Consider the following 25,601-nt stretch of genomic DNA (forward strand, 5'->3'; position numbering starts at 1 on the left):
TAGCTTAGTGCTGATACAGTGGCTTGCAAAAGTATTCGGCCCCCTTGAAGTTTTCCACATTTTGTCACATTACTGCCACAAACATGCATCAATTTTATTGGAATTCCACGTGAAAGACCAATACAAAGTGGTGTACACGTGAGAAGTGGAATGAAAGTCATACATTATTCCAAACATTTTTTACAAATCAATAACTGCAAAGTGGGGTGTGTGTAATTATTCAGCCCCCTGAGTCAATACTTTGTAGAACCACCTTTTGCTGCAATTACATCTGCCAGTCTTTTAGGGTATGTCTCTATCAGCTTTGCACATCTAGAGACTGAAATCCTTGCCCATTCCCATGCCCATGCAAAACCGCTCCAGCTCAGTCAGATTAGATGGACAGCGTTTGTGAACAGTAGTTTTCAGATCTTGCCACAGATTCTCGATTGGATTTAGATCTGGACTTTGACTGGGCCATTCTAACACATGGATATGTTTTGTTGTAAACCATTCCATTGTTGCCCTGGCTTTATCTTTAGGGTCGATGTCCTGCTGGAAGGTGAACCTCTGCCCCAGTCTCAAGTCTTTGGCAGACTCCAAGAGGTTTTCTTCCAAGATTGCCCTGTATTTGGCTCCATCCATCTTCCCATCAACTTTGACCAGCTTCCCTGTCCCTGTTTAGGAGAAGCAACCCCAGAGCATGATGCTGCCACCACCATATTTGACAGTGGGGATGGTATGTTCTTAGTGATGTGCAGTGTTAGTTTTCTGCCACACATAGCGTTTTGCATTTTGGCCAAAAAGTTCAATTTTGGTCTCATCCGACCAGAGCACCTTCTACCACATGTTTGCTGTGTCCCCCACATGGCTTGTGGCAAACTGCAAACGGGACTTCTTATGCTTTTCTGTTAGCAATGGCTTTCTTCTTGTCACTCTTCCATAAGAGCCAACTTTGTGCAGTGCACAACTAATAGTTGTCCTATGGACAGATTCCCCACCTGAGCTTTAGATCTCTGCAGCTCGTCCAGAGTCACCATGGGCCTCTGGATTGTATTTCTGATCAGCGCTCTCCTTTGTTCGGCCTGTGAGTTTCGGTGGACGGCCTTGTCTTGGTAGGTTTACAGTTGTGCCATACTCCTTCCATTTCTGAATTGATCGCTTGAACAGTGCTCCGTGGGATGTTTAATTCTTTGGAAATCATTTTGTAGCCTAAGCCTGCTTTAAATTTCTCAATAACTTTATCCCTGACCTGTCTGGTGTGTTCTTTGGACTTCATGGTGTTGTTGCTCCCAATATTCTCTTAGACAACCTCTGAGGCTGTCACAGAGCAGCTGTATTTGTACTGACATTAGATTACACACAGGCGAACTCTATTTAGTCATTAGCACTCATCAGGCAATGTCTTTGGGCAACTGACTGCACTCAGACCAAAGGGGGCTGAATAATTATGCACACCCCACTTTGCAGTTATTTATTTGTAAAAATGTTTGGAATCATGTGTGATTTTCGTTCCACTTCTCACGTGTACACTACTTTGTATTGGTCTTTCACCTGAAATTCCAATAAAATTGATTCATGTTTGTGGCAGTAATGTGACAAAATGTGGAAAACTTCAAGGGGACTGAATACTTTTGCAAGCCACTGTATCTTAGACAGCGCTTTTGCACAGTATTTTGTCTTATCACGAACTATCCTTCAGATGGGATCATATAAGGCATCACAGCTTCACTGCCTGAATGGTGGAAATCAGTCAAAGGGTTGTAGAGGAACTTGAATTCACCCACTCTTCTGTTCAATAGGAGAGCCTGCTGCTCTGACAACCCCTGCCACCATTTGTGACCATATCGTTAAGGACCCAAATATGTTTGTGCTCTTTCACTGGTCAGCTAGGTCACAAGAGGTTTCCAACAAGTTGGGAGGTAAGGATATATTGCAGTGGTGACCATCCATCACAAGAAGATCTTGGATTGTTAAAAAATTGGCTGATCTTTTTGTAAACCTCAAAGTATAATGTGGCCATCTAGTGCTACATTATACATAGGCTTGTGTATGTCTCTTAACTTTTACCTTTTCATCCAAAGATTACAGATCTGTTTTTTTTACTATGGAGGAAGAAATATCACAATTTACCATGATGAAGGCATTTGTTGTTCATTTTACAGGATCATTGTCAAAATGACCTGACATTTCAAACAGAAAGCTAATGCAAATCAGCCTGAGTGGTTCATTACAGTAACATTCAAATATGAAATGCCCTGCAAGTCAGGGGACACTTTCAAAAAATGTAATACAGAAGGAAAGTGTTATCTCCTTTCCACACACCATGGGAAACTAGACATAAAAACATAAATATACAGCTATGAATAATGCATGTGAATGTGCAGTTTATTCTGAAATCATTGTGACTTAGCATATTTAGCTCAATATTACATTTGAAGGTGAGAAATCATTTTAGATGCCTATTATGATTCTTCAAGTGTAAAAAACAGAGTTAAATGATAAGGCTTGAGTACTGTGTGAGCAGTGGCTCAAAAATGGTGTCAGTTTATGTAAAACATTGAAAGTGTCTGCCCTGTTGAGGCTTATATTTATTTAGCTATTGCACTCTTCCCCTATTCATCTCCCGGTACTATTCAGTATAACAAATAGCAGCTGACACTAAGGAAACGTCCTTATTGTACTAAAGCTGTGAAGCTTGAAATTTGCTTTACATTACTAACCTAACATAGAAAAATGCTGGTGATTTTACTGGTGGTAACCATTATTATAATAAAGTGCAGTGGTCATTCCATTTCTAGTAATGAATTATGTTTTTATTAGCAGCTGTGTGCCTGCAGATTTCAGGGCCATGCGGCAGGCCTAGACACCCACCTCCCCAACTCTGCTCCCCATCTCCTTGCAGTGTTGCTCAGTACTTCCTCCACCCTACAATCAAAAACAGTCCTCAAATAGAAGGAAACGTAGGCTTAATAATTCACATTAATAACATGGGAAAACTAATACTGTACCATAAACCTGTGAAGTATGTTTGCTATTTTAGCATTGTGTCTAGCTTTTATTGTTGGTAGGTTCAGACTGTTTTATTGCTTTCTTAGCTAACATAGAGATGACTACCATGTACTCCTGGATACAAGAATTAAGTAGCAGTTCACCCTTAGATGAAATAATTACCAGAAGCCCCACATGCAAGAGTTAAATAGCCATGTGCCCTCAGATAGCTATGTTTTCCCCACAGACTGTAATATTAGGTAGCCATTGTACCGCTAAGTATCAGTATAGTATTAAAGAGCCATGTGTATCCTTTAAATATCAATAATAGGAAGCTATTGTCATCATAGATATCAATTGTAGTTAGCCATGTGTGCCCTCTATATCATTACAATCATATGCAAAATAATGGGAACCCCTCTCCCCCGCATACATGCAAAAAGGTTGCCTTGACATTTGTGCACTGGACATAGCTGCTACTAGAATGTGTGTGAATTTACTACCGATTATTCTACTATTTTGCAGTGCAAATTCCGATATAAATGTTGGTAAATGGTACCGATACTTTACTACAGCTAACACTTACCCTATCCTCATACAGAGCCCTCTCTCTTAACTGATGCCTAACCTTAACAACCACAAAAAACCCACTGAGGCCCAGTGCACACCAAAACCGCTAGTAGATCTGCAAAACGCTAGCGGTTTTGGGAGCAGATTTCAAAGCGATTCTAGGCATGTTTGGATTGGATTTCTAAACATGACTAGCGGTTTTGGCTCCGTTTTTGTGTAGCAGATTACACAAATTGTTACAGTAAAAGTAACAAAAACGCCTGGCAAACCGCTCTGAAGTAGTGTTTTTCAGAGCGGTTTGCGTTTTTCCTATCCTTTACATTGAGGCAGAAACGCTTCTGCAAACAGTTTGCGGTTTGCTACAATCCTCAAACCGCCGGTGTGCACCATCCCATTGAGATACATTAACCGAGCGATTTGACAGGTGGATGCGGCCGGCGGATCGCATCAAAAACCGCTTGGTGTGCTCTGGGCCTGATGCCTGACCTTAAAAGACCACTCTTACTGAAGCCTAATCTTAACCACTTAAGGACCTAGGGCTTTCTACCCCTTAAGGACCGGCCACTTTTTTTCCATTCAGACCACTGCAGCTTTCACGGTTTATTGCTCACTCATACAACCTACCACCTAAATGAATTTTGGCTCCTTTTCTTGTCACTAATAAAGCTTTCTTTTAGTGCTATTTGATTGCTCCTGCGATTTTTACTTTTTATTATATTCAGCAAAAAAGACATGAATTTTGGCAAAAAAATGATTTTTTTAACTTTCTGTGCTGACAGTTTTCAAATAAAGTAAAATGTCTGTATACATGCAGCGCGAAAAATGTGGACAAACATGTTTTTGATAAAAAAAAAACCCATTCAGTGTATATTTATTGGTTTGGGTAAAAGTTATAGCGTTTACAAACTATGGTGCAAAAAGTGAATTTTCCCATTTTCAAGCATCTCTGACTTTTCTGACCCTCTGTCATGTTTCATGAGGGGCTAGAATTCCAGGATAGTATAAATACCCCCCAAATGACCCCATTTTGGAAAGAAGACATCCCAAAGTATTCACTGAGAGGCATAGTGAGTTCATAGAAGATATTATTTTTTGTCACAAGTAAGCGGAAAATGACACTTTGTGAAAAAAAAAAAAAAAAAAGTTTCCATTTCTTCTAACTTGCGACAAAAAAAAATGAAATCTGCCACGGACTCACCATGCTCCTCTCTGAATACCTTGAAGTGTCTACTTTCCAAAATGGGGTCATTTGTGGGGTGTGTTTACTGTCCTGACATTTTGGGGGGTGCTAAATTGTAAGCACCCCTGTAAAGCCTGAAGGTGCTCATTGGACTTTGGACCCCTTAGCGCAGTTAGGGTGCAAAAAAGTGCCACACATGTGGTATTGCCGTACTCAGGAGAAGTAGTATAATGTGTTTTGGGGTGTATTTTTACACATACCCATGCTGGGTGGGAGAAATATCTCTGTAAATGACAATTTGTTAATTTTTTTTACACACAATTGTCCATTTACAGAGATCTTTCTCCCACTCAGCATGGGTATGTGTAAAAATACACCACAAAACACATTATACTACTTCTCCTGAGTACGGCGATACCACATGTGTGGCACTTTTTTGCACCCTAACTGCGCTAAAGGGCCCAAAGTCCAATGAGTACCTTTAGAATTTCACAGGTCATTTTGAGAAATTTCGTTTCAAGACTACTCCTCACGGTTTAGGGCCCCTAAAATGCCAGGGCAGTATAGGAACCCCACAAATGACCCCATTTTAGAAAGAAGACACCCCAAGGTATTCCGTTAGGAGTATGGTGAGTTCATAGAAGATTTTATTTTTTTGTCAAAAGTTAGCGGAAATTGATTTTAATTGTGTTTTTTCACAAAGTGTCATTTTCCGCTAACTTTTGACAAAAAATAAAATCTTCTATGAACTCACCATACTCCTAACGGAATACCTTGGGGTGTCTTCTTTCTAAAATGGGGTCATTTGTGGGGTTCCTATACTGCCCTGGCATTTTAGGGGCCCTAAACCGTGAGGAGTAGTCTTGAAACGAAATTTCTCAAAATGACCTGTGAAATTCTAAAGGTACTCATTGGACTTTGGGCCCTTTAGCGCAGTTAGGGTGCAAAAAAGTGCCACACATGTGGTATCGCCGTACTCGGGAGAAGTAGTACAATGTGTTTTGGGGTGTATTTTTACACATACCCATGCTGGGTGGGAGAAATACCTCTGTAAATGGACAATTGTGTGTAAAAAAATCAAAAGATTGTCATTTACAGAGGTATTTCTCCCACCCAGCATGGGTATGTGTAAAAATACACCCCAAAACACATTATACTACTTCTCCCGAGTACGGCGATACCACGTGTGGCACTTTTTTGCACCCTAACTGCACTAAGGGGCCCAAAGTCCAATGAGTACCTTTAGGATTTCACAGGTCATTTTTGTTTCAAGACTACTCCTCACGGTTTAGGGCCCCTAAAATGCCAGGGCAGTATAGGAACCCCACTAATGACCCCATTTTAGAAAGAAGACACCCCAAGGTATTCCGTTAGGTGTATGGTGAGTTCATAGAAGTTTTTATTTTTTTGTCACAAGTTAGCGGAAATTGATTTTAATAGTTTTTTTTCACAAAGTGTCATTTTCCGCTAACTTGTGACAAAAAATAAAATCTTCTATGAACTCACCATACTCCGTACGGAATACCTTTGGGTGTCTTCTTTCTAGAATGGGGTCATTTGTGGGGTTCCTATACTGCCCTGGCATTTTAGGGGCCCTAAACCGTGAGGAGTAGTCTTGAAACCAAATGTCGCAAAATGACCTGTGAAATCCTAAAGGTACTCATTGGACTTTGGGCCCCTTAGCGTACTTAGGGTGTAAAAAAGTGTCACACATGTGGTACCGCCGTACTCAGGAGAAGTAGTATAATGCGTTTTGGGGTGTATTTTTACACATACCCATGCTAAGTGGGAGAAATATCTCTGTAAATGACAATTGTTTGATTTTTTTACACACAATTGTCCATTTACATAGAAATTTCTCCCATCCAGCATGGGTATGTGTAAAAATACACCCCAAAACACATTATACTACTTTTCCTGAGTACAGCGGTACCACATGTGTGACAATTTTTTGCAGCCTAGGTGCGCTAAGGGGCCCAACGTCCTATTCACAGGTCATTTTGAAGCATTTGTTTTCTAGACTACTCCTCGCGGTTTAGGGCCCCTAAAATGCCAGGGCAGTATAGGAACCCCACAAGTGACCCCATTTTAGAAAGAAGACACCCCAAGGTATTCCGTTAGGTGTATGGCGAGTTCATAGAAGATTTTATTTTTTGTCACAAGTTAGTGAAAAATGACACTTTGTGAAAAAAAACCAATAAAAATTAATTTCCGCTAACTTTTGACAAAAAATAAAATCTTCTATGAACTCGTCATACACCTAACAGAATACCTTGGGGTGTCTTTTTTTCTAAAATGGGGTCACTTGTGGGGTTCCTATACCGCCCTGGCATTTTACAGGCCCAAAACCGTGAGTAGTCTGGAAACCAAATGTCTCAAAATGACTGTTCAGGGGTATAAGCATCTGCAAATTTTGATGACAGGTGGTCTATGAGGGGGCGAATTTTGTGGAACCGGTCATAAGCAGGGTGGCCTTTTAGATGACAAGTTGTATTGGGCCTGATCTGATGGATAGGAGTGCTAGGGGGGTGACAGGAGGTGATTGATGGGTGTCTCAGGGGGTGGTTAGAGGGGAAAATAGATGCAATCAATGCACTGGGGAGGTGATCGGAAGGGGGTCTGAGGGGGATCTGAGGGATTGGCCGAGTGATCAGGAGCCCACACGGGGCAAATTGGGGCCTGATCTGATGGGTAGGTGTGCTAGGGGGTGACAGGAGGTGATTGATGGGTGTCTCAAGGTGTGATTAGAGGGGGGAATAGATGCAAGCAATGCACTGGCGAGGTGATCAGGGCTGGGATCTGAGGGCATTCTGAGGGTGTGGGCGGGTGATTGAGTGCCCTAGGGGCAGATAGGGGTCTAATCTGATAGGTAGCAGTGACAGGGGGTGATTGATGGGTAATTAGTGGGTGTTTAGGGTAGAGAATATATGGAAACACTGCGCTTGGGTGGTGATCTGATGTCGGATCTGCGGGCGATCTATTGGTGTGGGTGGGTGATCAGTTTGCCCGCAAGGGGCAGGTTAGGGGCTGATTGATGGGTGGCAGTGACAGCGGGTGATTGATGGGTGGAAGTGACAGGGGGTGATTGATGGGTGGCATTGACAGGGGGTGATTGATGGGTGATTGATAGGTGATTGACAGGTAATCAGTGGGTTATTACAGGGGAGAACAGATGTAAATATTGCACTGGCGAATTGATAAGGGGGGGTCTGAGGGCAATCTGAGCGTGTAGGCGGGCGATTGGGTGCCCGCAAGGGGCAGATTAGGGTCTGATCTGATGGGTAACAGTGACAGGTGGTGATAGGTGGTGATAGGGGGTGATTGATGGGTAATTAGTGGGTGTTTAGAGGAGAGAATAGATGTAAACGCTGCGCTTGGGTGGTGATCTGATGTCGGATCTGCGGGCGATCTATTGGTGTGGGTGGGTGATCAGATTGCCCGCAAGGGGCAGGTTAGGGGCTGATTGTTGGGTGGCAGTGACGGGGTGATTGATGGGTGATAGGTGATTGGCAGGTGATTGACAGGTGATCAGTGGGTTATTACAGGGAAGGACAGATGTAATTAATGCACTGGCGAATTGATAAGGGGGGGGGGGGGTCTGAGGGCAATCTGAGCGTGTGGGCGGGTGATTGGGTGCCCGCAAGGGGCAGATTAGGGTCTGATCTGATAGGTAAAAGTGACAGGTGGTGATAGGGGGTGATTGATGGGTGATTAGTGGGTGTTTAGAGAAGATAACAGATGTAAACAATACATTTGGGAGGTAATCTGACGGCGGGTTTGCGGGCGATCTAATGGTGTGGGTGGGTGATCAGATTGCCCGCAAGGGGCAGGTTAGGGGCTGATTGATGGGTGGCAGTGACAGGGGGTGACAGGGGGTGATTGATGGGTGATAGGTGATTGGCAGGTGATTGACAGGTGATCAGTGGGTTATTACAGGGAAGAACAGATGTAATTAATGCACTGGTGAATTGATAAGGGGGGGTCAGAGGGCAATCTGAGCGTGTGGGCGGGTGATTGGGTGCCCGCAAGGGGCAGATTAGGGTCTGATCTGATAGGTAAAAGTGACAGGTGGTGATAGGGGGTGATTGATGGGTGATTGATGGGTAATTAGTGGGTGTTTAGAGGAGAGAATAGATGTAAACAATGGATTTGGGAGGTGATCTGATGTCGGATCTGCGGGCGATCTATTGGTGTGGGGGGGTGATCAGATTGCCCGCAAGGGGCAGGTTAGGGGCTGGCTGATGGGTGGCAGTGACAGGGGGTGATTGATGGGTGATTGACAGGTGATTGACAGGTGATCAGGGGGATAGATGCATACAGTAAACAGGGGGGGGGGTCGGGGGGGGGGTCTGGGGAGAATCTGAGGGGTGGGGGGTGATCAGGAGGGGGCAGGGAGCAGGGTGGGGGATAAAAAAAAAATAGCGTTGACAGATAGTGACAGGGAGTGATTGATGGGTGATTAGGGGGGTGATTGGGTGCAAACAGGGGTCTGGGGGGTGGGCAGGGGGGGGTCTGATGGGTGCTGTGGGCGATCTGGGGCAGGGGGGGGGAAAAATCAGTGTGCTTGGTGCAGACTAGGGTGGCTGCAGCCTGCCCTGGTGGTCCCTCGGACACTGGGACCACCAGGGCAGGAGGCAGCCTGTATAATACACTTTGTAAACATTACAAAGTGTATTATACACTTTGTATGCGGCGATCGCGGGGTTAACATCCCGCCGGCGCTTCCGTATAGCCGGCGGGATGTTGCGGCGGGTGAGCGGCGCCAGGCGGAGGCGGAGGATCGCGTCACTGATGACGCGATCGCTCCGCCCATGCCCCTACAAGGACCGCCGCCAATTGTCAATACGGCGGTCCTTGCGGGGTGCACTTCCCGGCCGCCAATTGTACATACGGCGGTCGGGAAGTGGTTAAGACTCCCCCTAGCGTCGCCTAACCATAAAAATATCACCACCAACGCCTAATCTTAACCGCCCCCCTCGGCGCAAACCTGCCACAAAAAAATGGAATATATTGAGGGCCATTTCATTTTTAGTAATTTCGGCTACAGGAGGATAAAGTAACATGGGTCTGCTGTTTGCAGCCGCAGTTTCCATAGTGGACGGTCTTAGCACTTGCTTTTTTATCAGGCGCCAGGGGCACCCAAATTTCCCCTGTAGCCAAAATAACTATTGGCGCCCAAACTTCTGTGGCGTCACCGGCGCCAACATTTCCTGCTTCCCTCTCAGCCTACATAACTTACTCTACTGTCAAAGAAAAAATAAATAAATAAATAACCTTGGTATGCCTTTCATTTCCTTGTAACATCTGTGTACTGAAATGTTTTCCGAACAAGGATTTTTATTAAGGCAGTATTTAGTGGTATAAACTGAATCAAATGTGAAACACTGGCTGTGCAAAAAATTGGCTACGCTTGTAATTTTGCTGATTTAAATGCACATAAATGGTCAATATTGATTACTTGCCACACTAAATTGTTTGGGTTAGCTCATTAAGCCTTGAACTTCATAGACACCGTCCAATTATGACAAAAGGTGTGCAAGGTAGGCAATTGCAAGTTGTACTTCTCTGTACTCTCCTCTGAAGAGTGACAGCATGGGACCCACAAAGCAAAACTATTGAAAGATCTGAAAATAGAGATTGTCAAGTGTTATGGTTTAGAGGAAGGCTATAACAAGCTATCTCATAGGTTTAAATTGTCAACTGTAAGGAAAGTAATCAGCAAATAGAAGGCCACAGGCCCAGTTGCTATAAAACTCAAGTCTGGTAGGCCAAGAAAAATACAGACGTAGAATACACAGATGATTGTAATGGTTACCGACAATTAGTTATGGTCAATGAGATGTAAACAATTCTGAATTGATGCAGGATTATTAAAATTGTATATGCAAATTTATGCAGATTGCAAATGGACCAACCAAATTCCACCTTAGCAGGATTTATTTGGATTGAGCAAAAGCTCATTAGACAAGCTAGATTATTTTGGAACAAAGTGCTTTGGTCTGATGAGACAAAAATTAGGTTATTTGGTCATTACAAAAAGGGAAAGCAGGTAATAATGGCGTCTATTAAAATGGGGTCCCATTCACGTCAATGCAAATCTTTTGACACCACGTGTATAAAAAGGGTGCCGCGTAAATATAAAACAACTACCGTATATACTCGCATATAAGCCGACCCGCATATAAGCCGACCCCCCAACTTTTCCCTGAAAAACCAGGGAAAAATGATTGACCCCCATATAAGCTGCCCGGGGGTAGGAAATGCTGGATTGGTGCAGCCCCCCAGTGTGTCCCAGTATAGCTAGTATAGTGCCCAGTATAGGTAGGTAGTGCCCAGTATAGCCAGTATAGTGCTCAGTATAGCGCCCAGTGTGGGTAGGTAGTGCCTCAGTTTAGCTAGTATAGTGCCCAGTTTAGCTAGTATAGTGCCCAGTTTAGCTAGTATAGTGCCCCAGTATGGCTAGTAAAGTGCCCAGTTTAGCCAGTATAGTGCCCAGTTTAGCCAGTATAGTGCCCAGTTTAGCTAGTATAGTGCCCAGTTTAGCCAGTATAGTGCCCAGCATAGGTAGGTAGTGCTCCCCGCTCCCCCCGCGGCCGCCGCTGCTATTACCTGCTTAGGCAGCGGCCGCTTCCTAATCCGCGTTCCTCTTCTGAACTTTCAGCGTGTATCACAGCAGCGCGCCCGGCGCTGCTGCTGTGACGATGCAGAGTGCAGGAAAGAGCGCGGCTCCCTATAGCGGCGATCTGTATCGCTGTTACCAGGGGAACCCCTCTTTCCTGCCCCCTGCATCGTCACAGCAGCAGCGCCGGGCGCGCTGCTGTGATACACAGTGAAAGTTCAGAAGAGGAACGCGGATTAGGAAGCGGCCGCTGCCTAAGCAGGTAATAGCAGCGGCGGCTGCGGGGGGAGCGGGGAGGGGGAGAGCGGGGTGCGGACCACCCACCACCCACCACTAGACCACCAGGGAAGACTCGCATACAAGCCGACCCCTCAACTTTTGTCCCCCTTTTTGGGTGTTTTTTGAGTGTTTTGGCCGGTTTCGAGGCACCCCCGGGGTCCGTCCTTGTTGGGATCGACGTTGAGTCTCTCTACACGTCGATCCCGCACGAGGAGGGGCTCCGGGCAATGTCCTTCTTTCTCCGTGAGCGGCATCCCTCTGCAGTGGCCCACAATGCGTTTATCGTAGAGGCTATGAAGCTAGTTCTGACCAGGAATTGTTTCACGTTTGATGGCCAATTCTATCAACAATTACGCGGAACATCGATGGGGGCGTCGTGTGCACCAGCCTATGCGTGTCTGCACTTGGGACTCTGGGAACGGGAACAGGTATATCCCAGTCCGGAGTTTGGTGCACACGTCGCCCTCTGGATTAGATTTATAGACGATGTGCTAATGGTATGGAGAGGTACTACTGATGAACTGGAACAATTTATATGCAAATTGAATATCAATACTAAGAACATTCGTTTGACCTTCTCCTCTGGAAAGGAAATCCCATTTCTGGACCTCTTGTTGAAGGTGGAGGGTCAGGCGATTGTAACAACATCGTATCGCAAGCCTACGGCCGGCAATACGGTATTACATGCAACCAGTCACCACCCGTCCTCTTTAAAGAAGGGAATTCCATATGGGCAGTTCCTCCGTTTGAGGAGGAATTGTTGCAAGGATGAAGACTTCAGAAATGAAGCACGCAGTATGTACCGGCGGTTTCGCGAGCGCGGATACCCGCATTCGGTATTGCGTAATGCTCTGCGGCGGGCTTGGGATCTGGATCGGCAAAAATTGCTGGCCCCCAGGGGGATGCCGCATAGTACGGAGGGAGATGGACATATGCGCCTTGTAACCGGCTTTGGGGCCCACTGGAACAATTTACGGGAGCTACTGAGTAGATTTTGGCCAATACTTACCTCTGATAAAGAAATCGAGAGAATAGTTGGTCCAAGACCACTTTTGACTGCTAGAAGAGCGCCAAATTTGAAAGACAGATTGGTACATAGTGAATTGCAAAAGAACCCCTTGACATGGCTTGATAGTAGGAAGCCTACAGGGATGTTTAAATGTTCTAAGTGTAAGCTTTGTCCCTATGTTGATCACGCCAATGTATTTTTTGATAGTAGTGGCAACAAAGAGTTCGCCATCAGATCATTTATAAATTGTGACACTAAAAAGGTAGTATATATGATACAGTGTCCGTGTGGATTAAAGTACATTGGCAAGACCAAAAGGGCACTAAAAGAGAGGGTCCTTGAGCATTTTGGAAAGATAACCAAAGGGAAATCGACAGGGGTCATTTATGACCACTATAAGGAATGCCATCAGAATAATCTGAGGGGAACTACAGTAAAAGGGATCTATAATTTAAAGATATCAAATAGACGTGGTGACTTTGATAACATACTCTATTGCAAGGAGGCAATGTGGATTTTTAAACTTGGCACGGTAGTACCTGAGGGGTTAAATGCTGAACTAGATCTATCTCCCTTTCTTAGAGCTAATAGATATTGATATTGATCTAATAATGTTATTGGGAGGAAAATCAGCGCTCATTGCAGATGCTTTTGTGATCGGCATGTACACGCTTTGAATAACTCTAAGGAAAAATGGGTAAAGTATGTGTATGAATGGACCCGCAATGAATGACAAACTGTGCCTTTAAGACAATATGTGCCTTAATAATAAGTAACTAGGCGGGAATTGCCATGTAAATATGCAGCGTGGGATGATCTATCTGTTAAAGAACAACCTCTCTGGATTATGATGTGTGTTATGGTCTATTGATGGACTTTCCTTGTTTGGGATCCTACTTGATGTGGACATTTGATGTGCTGCTGTGGTATCTCCACTAAATTCAACCGATATATGTAAAAAGTTTTCAAGAGTGGTACACGCATGGACCATAAGATCAAACATAGCCATGTTTTGCATGTTAGTTAGCAGGACAAAGCTGACTTACAGGCTTATAGAAGCTGACTTACTGAACATCCTATATACAGGCCGCACCGCATACACGCTATGCAGTATACAAACAAATGGTAAGCATGACAACGGAGATGCGGTGGGCGGAGCCTGAGCCACTACATAGGTGGTGACGCTTGCTAGACAAACCACACCCTGATGAAACGTCCAATTGGGACGTGAAACGCGTCGGTGGGCGGAGCTGACGCGACTGCGTACACCGCAGCATCATCCACACACGTGAGGCACGGAACTCCGGGTTGGCGTCTTCCGTAGAGGAGAGTTGCGGCATGGTGGAGCCAGCGGCATGACGCTCCCAGGCCATTTGATAGGACTCTGCCTGACGGACCAATGGAAGCTTCCAGGATGCGACACTTACATCTGACATGGGTGAGATCTACCCCTTCTTGCTTTGACCAAGTGGTGAATATTCAAGTTCTGATGGAACTTTGGTGAACTGAACCATTTGCTGGGATCCAAGTCAATCCTAAGGGGGCCCCCCATATCAAATATTAAGGCACATGTATGTGTGGTGAGTGAGTGCGCGGACGTGTTTAAGTGCAGCAGGTTAGTTGTCTTTGGCCAGACACAGCTTTGCCTTTATACTTAAAATACTTGATAAATCATTAATACGCAGTCAGCGTTGCATATGTCATCCGCAACAAATGTTTTTATGGGGATTATTTGGGGGATATACTGACCTATGGCTAACATGTCTGAGGATTGGTGTCTTTTAATGATTTTGATATAATAAACGTACTTGGTATACTTTATGAGGCTGTGTGACCAATTCAATTGTTTAGTATATGTTTATAGCCCAGGTTGGCCTCATCTCCATACCTGATGGAGTGACAAGTCCCAAGTAATTAATGACACTGCTTATGCACAAATTTATTAGTCAAATTCCACCTTAGCAGGATTTATTTGGATTGAGCAAAAGCTCATTAGACAAGCTAGATTATTTTGGAACAAAGTGCTTTGGTCTGATGAGACAAAAATTAGGTTATTTGGTCATTACAAAAAGGGAAAGCAGGTAATAATGGCGTCTATTAAAATGGGGTCCCATTCACGTCAATGCAAATCTTTTGACACCACGTGTATAAAAAGGGTGCCGCGTAAATATAAAACAACTACCGTATATACTCGCATATAAGCCGACCCGCATATAAGCCGACCCCCCAACTTTTCCCTGAAAAACCAGGGAAAAATGATTGACCCCCATATAAGCTGCCCGGGGGTAGGAAATGCTGGATTGGTGCAGCCCCCCAGTGTGTCCCAGTATAGCTAGTATAGTGCCCAGTATAGGTAGGTAGTGCCCAGTATAGCCAGTATAGTGCTCAGTATAGCGCCCAGTATGGGTAGGTAGTGCCTCAGTTTAGCTAGTATAGTGCCCAGTTTAGCTAGTATAGTGCCCAGTTTAGCTAGTATAGTGCCCCAGTATGGCTAGTAAAGTGCCCAGTTTAGCCAGTATAGTGCCCAGTTTAGCCAGTATAGTGCCCAGTTTAGCTAGTATAGTGCCCAGTTTAGCCAGTATAGTGCCCAGCATAGGTAGGTAGTGCTCCCCGCTCCCCCCGCGGCCGCCGCTGCTATTACCTGCTTAGGCAGCGGCCGCTTCCTAATCCGCGTTCCTCTTCTGAACTTTCAGCGTGTATCACAGCAGCGCGCCCGGCGCTGCTGCTGTGACGATGCAGAGTGCAGGAAAGAGCGCGGCTCCCTATAGCGGCGATCTGTATCGCTGTTACCAGGGGAACCCCTCTTTCCTGCCCCCTGCATCGTCACAGCAGCAGCGCCGGGCGCGCTGCTGTGATACACAGTGAAAGTTCAGAAGAGGAACGCGGATTAGGAAGCGGCCGCTGCCTAAGCAGGTAATAGCAGCGGCGGCTGCGGGGGGAGCGGGGAGGGGGAGAGCGGGGTGCGGACCACCCACCACTAGACCACCAGGGAAGACTCGCATACAAGCCGACCCCTCAACTTTTGTCCCCCTTTTTGGGGGTCAAAAATTCGGCTTGTATGCGAGTATATACGGTATATCACTTGTTATCTTTACCTTTCATTTCCATACCAACTTTATCGATTATAAAAATTGCATTATTTAACAAATAATCCTTTTTACAACTGTATAATTGTTTCTAAAACTGTTTTCTATGCTTTCTCAGAAAAACATTGTTTACATTTCAACGTTTTGCACCACAATGAGCAGCTTCCGTGATTCTCACCTATGTTACAAATTATCGTCTTTCAAAAAAACCTGCTTAAATATATATATATATGTATGTGTTTATTTTTGCCTTTTGACTCCTCAATTATCTTTTATTTTATGTTACATAAAACCATAAAGTATCATATACTATTGCAATTTATATTGCACAAACAAAACTGGGTATTAAGGTTAGGCACCACCAGGGAGGTTTCAGTTTTGGCACCATCAGGAAAGGGTTAAGGTTGGGCACCAGCGGGGGGTGGGCTGGGGGTTAAGGTTGGGCACCAACAGGGGAGGGTTCTGTGTGAGAGTAAGGAGAGGTTGGGTTATAGTAAAATATCAATAAATATTACAGATATTTTACTATATGAATGAAGTAGTACAATATCAGTAAATTAACCAATATTTTTATTTAACCACTTGAGGACCCACCCTTTACCCCCCCTTAAGGACCAGCGCTGGTTTGATTGATCTGTGCTGGGTGGGCTCTGACGCCCCCAGCACAGATCAGGGTGCAGGCAGGGAGATCAGATTGCCCCCCTTTTTTCCCCCCTATGGGGATGATGTGCTGGGGGGGTCTGATCTCTCCTGCCTGCTGTGGGTGGCGGGGGGGGCACCTCAAAGCCCCCCTCCGCGGCGAAATTCCCCCTCCCTCTCCTACCTGCTGCCTCCCCCGGTGATCGGGGCTGCACAGGACGGCTATCCGTCCTGTGCAGCCAGTGACAGGACGTCCCCTGTCACATGGCGGCGATCCCCGGCCGCTGATTGGCCGGGGATCGCCGATCTGCCTTACGGCGCTGCTGCGCAGCAGCGCCGTACAAATGTAAACAAAGCGGATTATTTCCGCTTGCGTTTACATCTAGCCTGCGAGCCGCCATCGGCGGCCCGCAGGCTATTCACGGAGCCCCCCGCCGTGATTTGACAGGAAGCAGCCGCTCGTACGAGCGGCTGCTTCCTGATTAATTAGGCTGCAGCTGGCGACGCAGTACTGCGTCGCTGGTCCTGCAGCTGCCACTTTGCCGACGCACATTATGAGTGTGCGGTCGGCAAGTGGTTAACAGAGGCCCTTGTTAAACCATATTGAGCACCAGGCATTTGTTTATTTTAATTAACCTCCCCATAAGGGTTCGTGGAGTGCACAATTGAAATGTTACAGATTTAACACCTTTGAAGGTGTTTTCCTGCATTAAGGTTTTTTGCTATAGCTGATCATATTTTTGTTGGATATTTATAAAAAAAAACAAAAAAAAAAAAACAACCACTGTAGATTCAGACATTTTTTTAAAAAAAGTAAAATTATTTATACATACTTGATGCTCCATCACCATCCTCCCGGGCTGGTTTGATCCTCTGCTGGTCAGCCTGGTAAATAATCCAGTCTCCCTCAGTCGCGTTCTGCTGTGCATGGCCAGGACGGCCATGTGCGCGCACCTATCACACTCCCATCATCAGAAGTGTTCTGTGTCTGCACAGTACCAGCAGTGCTAGTAGTAGATCGGGACTGGAAGAGTTACCTGACTTGCCAGCAGAGGATCAAAGCAGCCTGGGAGGATTGCAAGGGATCCCACGGCCTAATGGGGGTTGGAAGTAACCCCGGGTATCTATAAATGCTTTTATTTTTTGGTCTCCGGTTTCCTCTAAGGGCCCTTTTCTGCGTGTTTGCTGTGCAGGGTTGGCTGCGATTGCGACTTCTTCAGTTGTATTGAAGGATACCTGAATTGAGAGGGATATGGAGGCTACCATATTTATTTCCCTTTTAAACAATACCAGTTGCCAGGCTGTCCTACTGATCCCTCCTCCGCCTATAATACTTTTAGCCATAATTCAGTCTGAAGTCTGACTGGAATAGCCACATGCTTTTTTCAGGTGTGTGATTCTGACACTACTGCGACCAAAGAGATCAGCAGGACTGCCAGGCAACTGGTGTTGTTTAACTACTTAAGGACCAAGCTAATTGAAATCTACGCCCTGTTTTGGTGGTCACCTGGCTGGCAGCGAGTAGATTTCAATTAGCCACCTCTGCGCGCATCCACCCATTTCCGTCGCTCCCCCCGATCTCGCCGCTTCATCCCCGCAACTCACTGGCTCTGTCTGTGTCTATGACGGCAGAGCCCTGCAAACGAGTCAGGGGCCGATTTCATATGCTCCTGGCCCTGTCTTTCAATGTAAGCCGCTCCCTTTGGCTTACATTGAAAGACAGGGTCAGGAGCCAATGAAAGCGGCTCCCTACCGGCTCACAGGAACTCTGCCGTCATAGAGACGGCAGAGTGGGTGGCCCAGGATCCCGACGTGATGACGGTTGCGATAGGTATGTGCGGCAATTTGTCGGGATTCCGCCGTTTCTGTACCAGCGGTCTCTGGTCCTTAAGGGGGCAGAGACCGCTGGTACTTAAGTGGTTAAAAGTAAAAAAAAATATGGCAGCCTCCCTATCCCTCTCACTTCAGGTATCCTTTAATTTAAAATCCCATCACAATAGTGGGAACAAAGAAGCACCACTACCTAATTATGAAATTGTGCCTAGTGGAAACCATCCTCAATTCTATTTTTCTGTACAACTGATAATTTTATAAGAAAAACTAAACATTTAATACATATGGATCGCATTAGTTATTTTTGTGTATACACTGCACAACAGTTTTATGTCTTTATTTTTACTGGAAGATTGATGTAAATATAGGTTTAAGATTGTATAATATTTTAATGGTCGTTTCTAAAATGTATTTTTTTTTTGCTTTTAATGTGGTTGGTAAATTTAATTAACCAATTTTATTTTATTTTACAGATATTTGAAAGAATTTTGTTTATATGGGCGATCAGACATCCAGCCAGTGGATATGTTCAAGGAATAAATGACTTAGTCACGCCGTTTTTTGTTGTATTCCTTAGTGATTTTATAGGTAAGTGAATGTAGTAATAGGAAAATTAAAATTTATATTGTTCAATTGTTAAGATATGATCACTTTGTTAGGACATAATTATAGAATATTTGTAAGTGGTATACAGAGAACTGGCATTAGATATTCACTAAAATACTGGGTAAGGCTAATGTTGATGCTGTGTGCTTTAGATGGCTTGTGGAGGTACAATACCATGTCACTGCAACTGTGTGGACTCCTGCACTGCTATCATGGAGGCTGATGTGGCACATGGGATTCTTGTCTCATCCCACAAAACAAGAAAAAAGGCCCTGATAGAACTCCGAAGGTGTGCCTACACAATAATCGGGCTGCGTAATTCATATATTGAGGACACATCCAAAAGAGATTAAAAAAACAACAACAAATAAATGGAATTGAAATCCAACAAAGTGTGTGTGTGTGTATAGTAGATGCCATTGAAATACAATTCATAAATTGACTACTGAATTCTTAATTTAATCACATCACATAAATATGCAGTAAATGTAATGAAAATAAACATACATGATAGGCCTAATGGATGTATCAGTGACAGTATAACATGCTAACAATACAGTGCATCATGTTTATGAGGGGCTTCAAAATCATCTGAAGTAGATAGTGTACAGCAGGGGTCCCCAACCTTTTCCAGCCTGAGGGCCGCTATTCAGACCAAACTCCAGGCCCGGGGGGAGCGGGGGGAGGGGGGCTACTGCCACTAACCTCAACCCCCCCCCCCTGATTTGGAGTGTATAGGTAAGTAGGCATCTAGATATAGTTGCCCCCAGTATAGGTAGCTAATACAGTTGCCCCTGTATAAGGGGGCCACCAGGGAATATAAAAGAGGAAGCGGCCGCCAGCTCATAAGGTAACAGGAGTAGCAGCCGCGGGGGGGGGGGGGGGGAGGGGAGGACAGACCCCAGTGGAAAACTACTCACGGACCGGCAGTGGGCCTTGGCCTGGAGGTTGGGGACTCCTGATTTACAGGAAACAATAAGTGTTGGCCACAAAGATCACTAGCCAAGAAATATTAAGAAGTGCCAAGAGGTGTGCAGTGGAGGAGTCACTACAGTCGAGAGGGTAATGGAGAAGGATACTAGATTAGAGCAGACTAACTGAGTGCAGGAAGAGGAAAGTAGCGACAGACTTACTAATCACAAGCAAAGAGGAAGAAATCTACAAGCAATGGCATACTTTACCCTGATAAAACTCACACGTATTGCCAAGGCTTCATCAGAGGCTGTGTTTTGTGATTCTTGACTCATCCCATTCAATCCTCTGGAAGGAATATGATATTGGACCAAGGTGACAGACTACCTAACTGTAGTTTACTGCTGGAGGGAATTGTAACCTAGAATATGGTGAGATAGTACTTGGATCAAGATCAAGATGGCGCTGCATCGGCAGCCACGGACACAGGGCTCCGGCCTCTTCTTCTTTTTCCTATCACTTTCCTAAGATTTTTACTCCCTAATCCCCCCCTAATCTAAAGGGGAGGATGCGGGGATACCGTGGGAGACAATCGGAGACAGGCGGAGACGTGCTGATCCAGGCACAGAGCCTCCTGGGTCTGAACTGCGAGCTGCAAGCTTCCAGCTGATCATGCGATCAGCTGTTCAGTCCCTTGTGCTCTCCCACCACCAAGCTCGGACTGCTCCTGCCACGAGCTGGCTGCTCGTTGCTGCACAATGGGACCAATCTCTCTCCTCACGCTGCCGCTCTACCTGGGAAGAACGGAGACCCACAGAGGTGCAGCCACATCTCTGTGCAGCGGCAGGCAGCCAGCCAGAGACATGCGGCTGCTCTGCCGCGATCGAGGGACTCGGAGGCTGCCTGCCTGATCTTCACTGGCGCAGCCACGGCTCTGCTGCCGGAGCAACCAGACGCCGGAGCAACCAGACGCCGCCGGAGACATGCGGCTGCCCTGCCGCCATCTGAGGACTCGGAGGCTCCTCATCGAGAGGACGCTACACTGCCAGGCACCATCGCAGGGACATGCGGACCGCTCCACCGCCGCGGCACGATGGACTGTTCTGAGATGAGGCTGGTCAGTGGTGGGGAAGGAGGGCACTGGGATCGTACACATGCCTGACTTGCAGGGCGTGATTGCACCAGTAGCTGAGCGGCCCACATGGAGTGACCATAGGCCCAAGCACTGCTCTACTTCGCCCTGCCCCCGATTGCACCAGCAGCTGAGCGGCCGCCGCCACCCACATGGAGTGACCATAGGCCCAAGCACTGCTCTACTTCGCCCTGCCCCCGATCCACCACCGCTGCTGCCAGGAAGCAACTCGGGCACATGCAGGATTCCTCCACATCTATCCAGGCCGCAGGAGATATCTCATCAATCCCTGGTGACACATCACCGCTGCCCTACCCAGTTGAGCCTGATATCCTCGCTGTGCCCCCAAGTCGGGCCCCCATCTCTGTCCCCTGGTGGGATTAGCCATCCACGGATGAACTTGCTGGGCTCCTGGCCTAGTGGCCAGGCCACTCGGCTGCCAGTCCATCCTCCACCAGTTCAGCCACCAGCTCCATCAGCCTCTGCGGCCACTGGCTCTTCTTGCTCCCAGAAGCACCGGGTCCCCTGTGCCTGCAACCACCATCGGACTGATTGGGACTGTTTGTTGGACTGTACCCAGGCAAGTTTTTAATCTGCAGCCCTAAGGGACTCTCTGCCTCTGTCTCTCACCTCTTGCTTTGGTTCTCTCTTTCTTTCCTCATTCTCTCTTAGCTATCCCTTCTCTCTCTCTCTCTCTCTCTCTCTCTCTCTCTCTCTCTCTCTCTCTCTCTCTCCACTCTTTTCCAGGACACACTGCCGGGCATCTGGAACTGCTGCGGAGCTGTGCGAGCGCCGTCGGTAGTTGGCAGGCTGCTCCCCTCACAAAGCACTCCAGACTCCCCCCCACGCGTCTTTCACTATAGTTATGTGCCGTATGTACACAAAGGTATATGTTTACTTTGTACTATACTGTATATGATTGTATGTGTTGTAGTTCGCATGTACAGTATGTGTTTGTACCATCACCGACCCTGTTTGAGCCAAAAACAATTCCGGGTACAACCCCCCGTTGTACTTGGCGAAATAAAAAATTCTGATTCTGAATTATGCTATAAGATTGGCATGCCCTTTTTCTTCATCTTTTCACCGCCAAGTATTTTATAGTAAAAGGTTTTACCCTGTGCCAGTACTCACAGTAAATCAATTGGAGTATACGATAATCCCTGCAAGACGTTTGCTCTTCTAAAATGTTCCCTCTCTCTTACACATACAGTGGTTTGCAAAAATATTCAGCCCCCTTGAAGGTTTCCACATTTTGTCATATTACTGCCACAAACATGAATGAATTTTAATGGAATTCCATGTGAAAGACCAATACAAAGTGGTGTACACGTGAGACGTGGAACGAAAATCATACATGATTCCAAACATTTAAAAAAAAAACAAAAAAAAACTGCAAAATGGGGTGTGTGTAATTATTCAGCCCCCTGAGTCAATGATTTATAGCACCACCTTTTGCTGCAATTACAGCTGCCAGTCTTTTAGGGTATGTCTCTACCAGCTTTGCACATCTAGAGACTGAAATCCTTGCCCATTCTTCTTTGCAAAACAGCTCCAGCTCAGTCAGATTAAATGGACAGCGTTTGTGAACAGCAGTTTTCTGATCTTGCTACAGATTCTCGTTTGGATTTAGATCTGGACTTTGACTGGGCCATTCTAACACATGGATATGTATTGTTTTAAACCATTCCATTGTTGCTCTGGCTTTATGTTTAGGGTCATTGTCCTGCTGGAAGGTGAATTCAGTCTCAAGTCTTTTGCAGACTCCAAGAGGTTTTCTTCCAAGATTGCCCTGTATTTGGCTCCATCCATATACCCATCAACTCTGACCAGCTTCCCTGTCCCTGCTGAAGAGAAGCAACCCCAGAGCATGATGCTGCCACCACCATATTTGACAGTGGGGAGGGTATGTTCAGAGTGATGTGCAGTTTTAGTTTTCCGCCACACAGCGTTTTGCATTTTGGCCAAAAAGTTCCATTTTGATCTCACCTGACCAGAGCACCTTTTTCCACATGTTTGCGGTGTCCCCCACATGGCTTGTGGCAAACTGCAAACAGGACTTCTTATGCTTTTCTGTTAACAATGGCTTTATTCTTGTCACTCTTCCATAAAGGCCAACTTTACCCAGTACACGACTAATACTTGTCCTATGGACAGATTCCACCACCTGAGCTGTAGCTCTCTGCAGCTCGTCCAGAGTCACCATGGGCCTCTTGACTGCATTTCTGATCAGCGTTCTTGTTCGGCCTGTGAGTTTAGGTGGATGGCCTTGTCTTGGTAGGTTTACAGTTGTGCCATACTCCTTCCATTTCTGAATGATCGCTTGAACAGTGCTCCGTGGAATGTTCAAGGCTTTGGAAATCTTTTTGTAGCCTAAGCCTGCTTTAAATTTCTCAATAACTTTATCCCTGACCTGTCTAGTGTGTTCTTTGGACTTCATGGTGTTGTTGATCCCAGTATACTCTTAGACAACTTATGAGGCCATCACAGAGCAGCTGTATTTGTACTGACATTAGCTTACACCCAGATGCACTCTATTTAGTCATTAGCACTCATCAGGCAATGTCTATGGACAACTGACTGCACTCAGACCAAAGGGGGCTGAATAATTATGCACACCCCACTTTGCAGTTATTGATTTGTAAAAAAAAAAATGTTTGGAATCTTGTATGATTTTCGTTCCACGTCTCACGTGTACACCACTTTGTATTGGTCTTTCACGTGGAATTCCAATAAAATTAATTCATGTTTGTGGCAGTAATGTGACAAAATGTGAAGAACTTCAAGGGGGCCGAATACTTTTGCAAGCCACTGTATGTAAGCTGTGCCTATACATTTCAAACGTCTTTGTGCAGATCATTATTACTCTTTTGCACATACACCGAGTTCCGAGTGCAGACTAGCCACAAATGATTTGTAAGCGTTTACTATGGGAACATCATTAGCGCCTCATTTTAAGAGGTTGAAACTACACGTACACTTTAACCCATTCGCGTTCCGTCGTTTTCACTTGAGAAATGTTCACCTCCCATTCATTAGCCTATAACTTTATCACTACTTATCACAATGAACTGATCTATATCTTGTTTTTTCCACCACCAATTAGACTTTCTTTGGGGGGTACATTTTGCTAAGAGCCACTTTACTGTAAATGCATTTTAACAGGAAGAATAAGAAAAAAACGGAAAAATTCATTATTTCTCAGTTTTCAGCCATTATAGTTTTAAAATAATACATGCCTCCATAATTAAAACTCACGTATTGTATTTTCCCATATGTCCCGGTTATTACACCATTAAAATTATGTCCCTATCACAATGTATGGCGACAATATTTAATTTGGAAATAAAGATGCATTTTTTCCGTTTTGCATCTATCACTATTTACAAGTTTAAAATAAAAAAAAATATAGAAATATTTCATCTTTACATTGATATTTAAAAAGTTTAGACCCTTAGGTAAATATTTACATGTTTTTTTTTTTTATTGTAATGTTTTTTTTTTTTTATATTAAACATTTTATTTGGGTATTTTTGGGAGGGTGGGATTCCGTGGCTACCGAATCTGCGGCCGGGAGTGCGCGTGCACGCGCGCGGTAGCGCGCATGGTTCCTGGACGTTGTTTCTACGTCCAGGAACCAAAATAGGCTAAGAAGCATTGCCTATTGCTATGCTGCATAGCGGTTGAACGCTGAGACCACTCTAACAGCAGGTAAAGTAATTCCTCTGTAAAAATGTTTATTGGCATTTTCCTTTAAAGTGACCCTGAATTGAAAATAAACTTATTGACCTAATCATAAATGGCATTATGCTGGAATGCCTTGTTAATGTTTGCATTAAAGATTGTGTTTGTATGTAAATTATCAAATGCCTTTTTACTGTGTTTGCATGCAATGTGCAAATTTAGGATGCAAAGTACCGTATTTTTCAGACTATAATGGCGTGTACACAAGCCATATTTTCACAAATGACGGGGCCATCAGACCCTCCCGCTGGGTGGTGTTCTGCCGACAGTAGGACGTGTGTACAGTCTGTCGGCAGACTGATAAGACCCGTCGTTTGTGAAAATATGGCGTGTATACGCCTTTAGACATACCTAGGTTTAGGGGGAAAAAACAAAGAAAACGAAAATTCTAAACCTTGATGCGTCCATGATCCAGGAGTGGTAGAACTAGGTATTCAGTATACTGTAAAGTATATGATACACCTAGAACCATAGGAGGAGCAATCTGGATGGATGGTAGTAAGTAAATGGTGGACAGTTGAAGGTCCCAGGTTCTGCTCTGTGTGTGCCACTATAAGTGGTAACATTCTGTTTAGACAGGGTGGGGGAGGGGCTAAAACAAAATGGGAGAGAGCACACTCTCTAAGCAAGTGGTGGCAAGCCTCCCTGTGGAGTAATATCACCTCAGGGTGTTGCTCCTTATGGGTCAGTCAGTGGAAGTACTTTTTTCCCTCTTCCAGCTGGGTACATAGGCTATGGGTACTTTCCTCCCTTGTGCAGGTATCCTGGGGATCTGCAAATATGCTCAGCAGGCGTCTTCCTGGCAGATTAGTGTCTCTGCCTTGGGGCAGAGCGAGCCTGTGACAGTGTTGCTGCATGTGGGGCTCTGCTCCTGGGATTGAAAAGCGGAGCTGTGGTGTGCAGACCACCCACATAGGTGGCTAGGTGTGCATAGAGGGCTCAGTCATGCCTTATCCCTCTCACATCCGCTCCCTGCATCAGCTGTATCAGTGCGATCCCAGTGTTTTCTAAACGGCATAGCA

The 25,601-nt window shown here is 45.4% G+C and overlaps 1 protein-coding gene across 3 annotated transcripts in view; it reads left to right on the top strand.

The window, feature by feature from the left end:
• Positions 1-25,601, top strand: part of LOC137563631 (TBC1 domain family member 22A-like) — a 403,951-nt gene that overhangs the window by 181,401 nt on the left and 196,949 nt on the right. For 2 of the 3 annotated variants that reach the window (XM_068276324.1, XM_068276325.1), the window contains exon 8: positions 18,659-18,773. In XM_068276324.1, the coding sequence (XP_068132425.1) occupies positions 18,659-18,773 (115 nt within the window). Of the gene's footprint in view, positions 1-18,658; positions 18,774-18,943; positions 19,160-25,601 lie in introns of those variants that run through there. The other variant, XM_068276326.1, reaches the window with a different exon arrangement.

The sequence above is a fragment of the Hyperolius riggenbachi genome, chromosome 3 (genome assembly GCF_040937935.1).
Source record: "Hyperolius riggenbachi isolate aHypRig1 chromosome 3, aHypRig1.pri, whole genome shotgun sequence".
NCBI lineage: Eukaryota > Metazoa > Chordata > Amphibia > Anura > Hyperoliidae > Hyperolius > Hyperolius riggenbachi.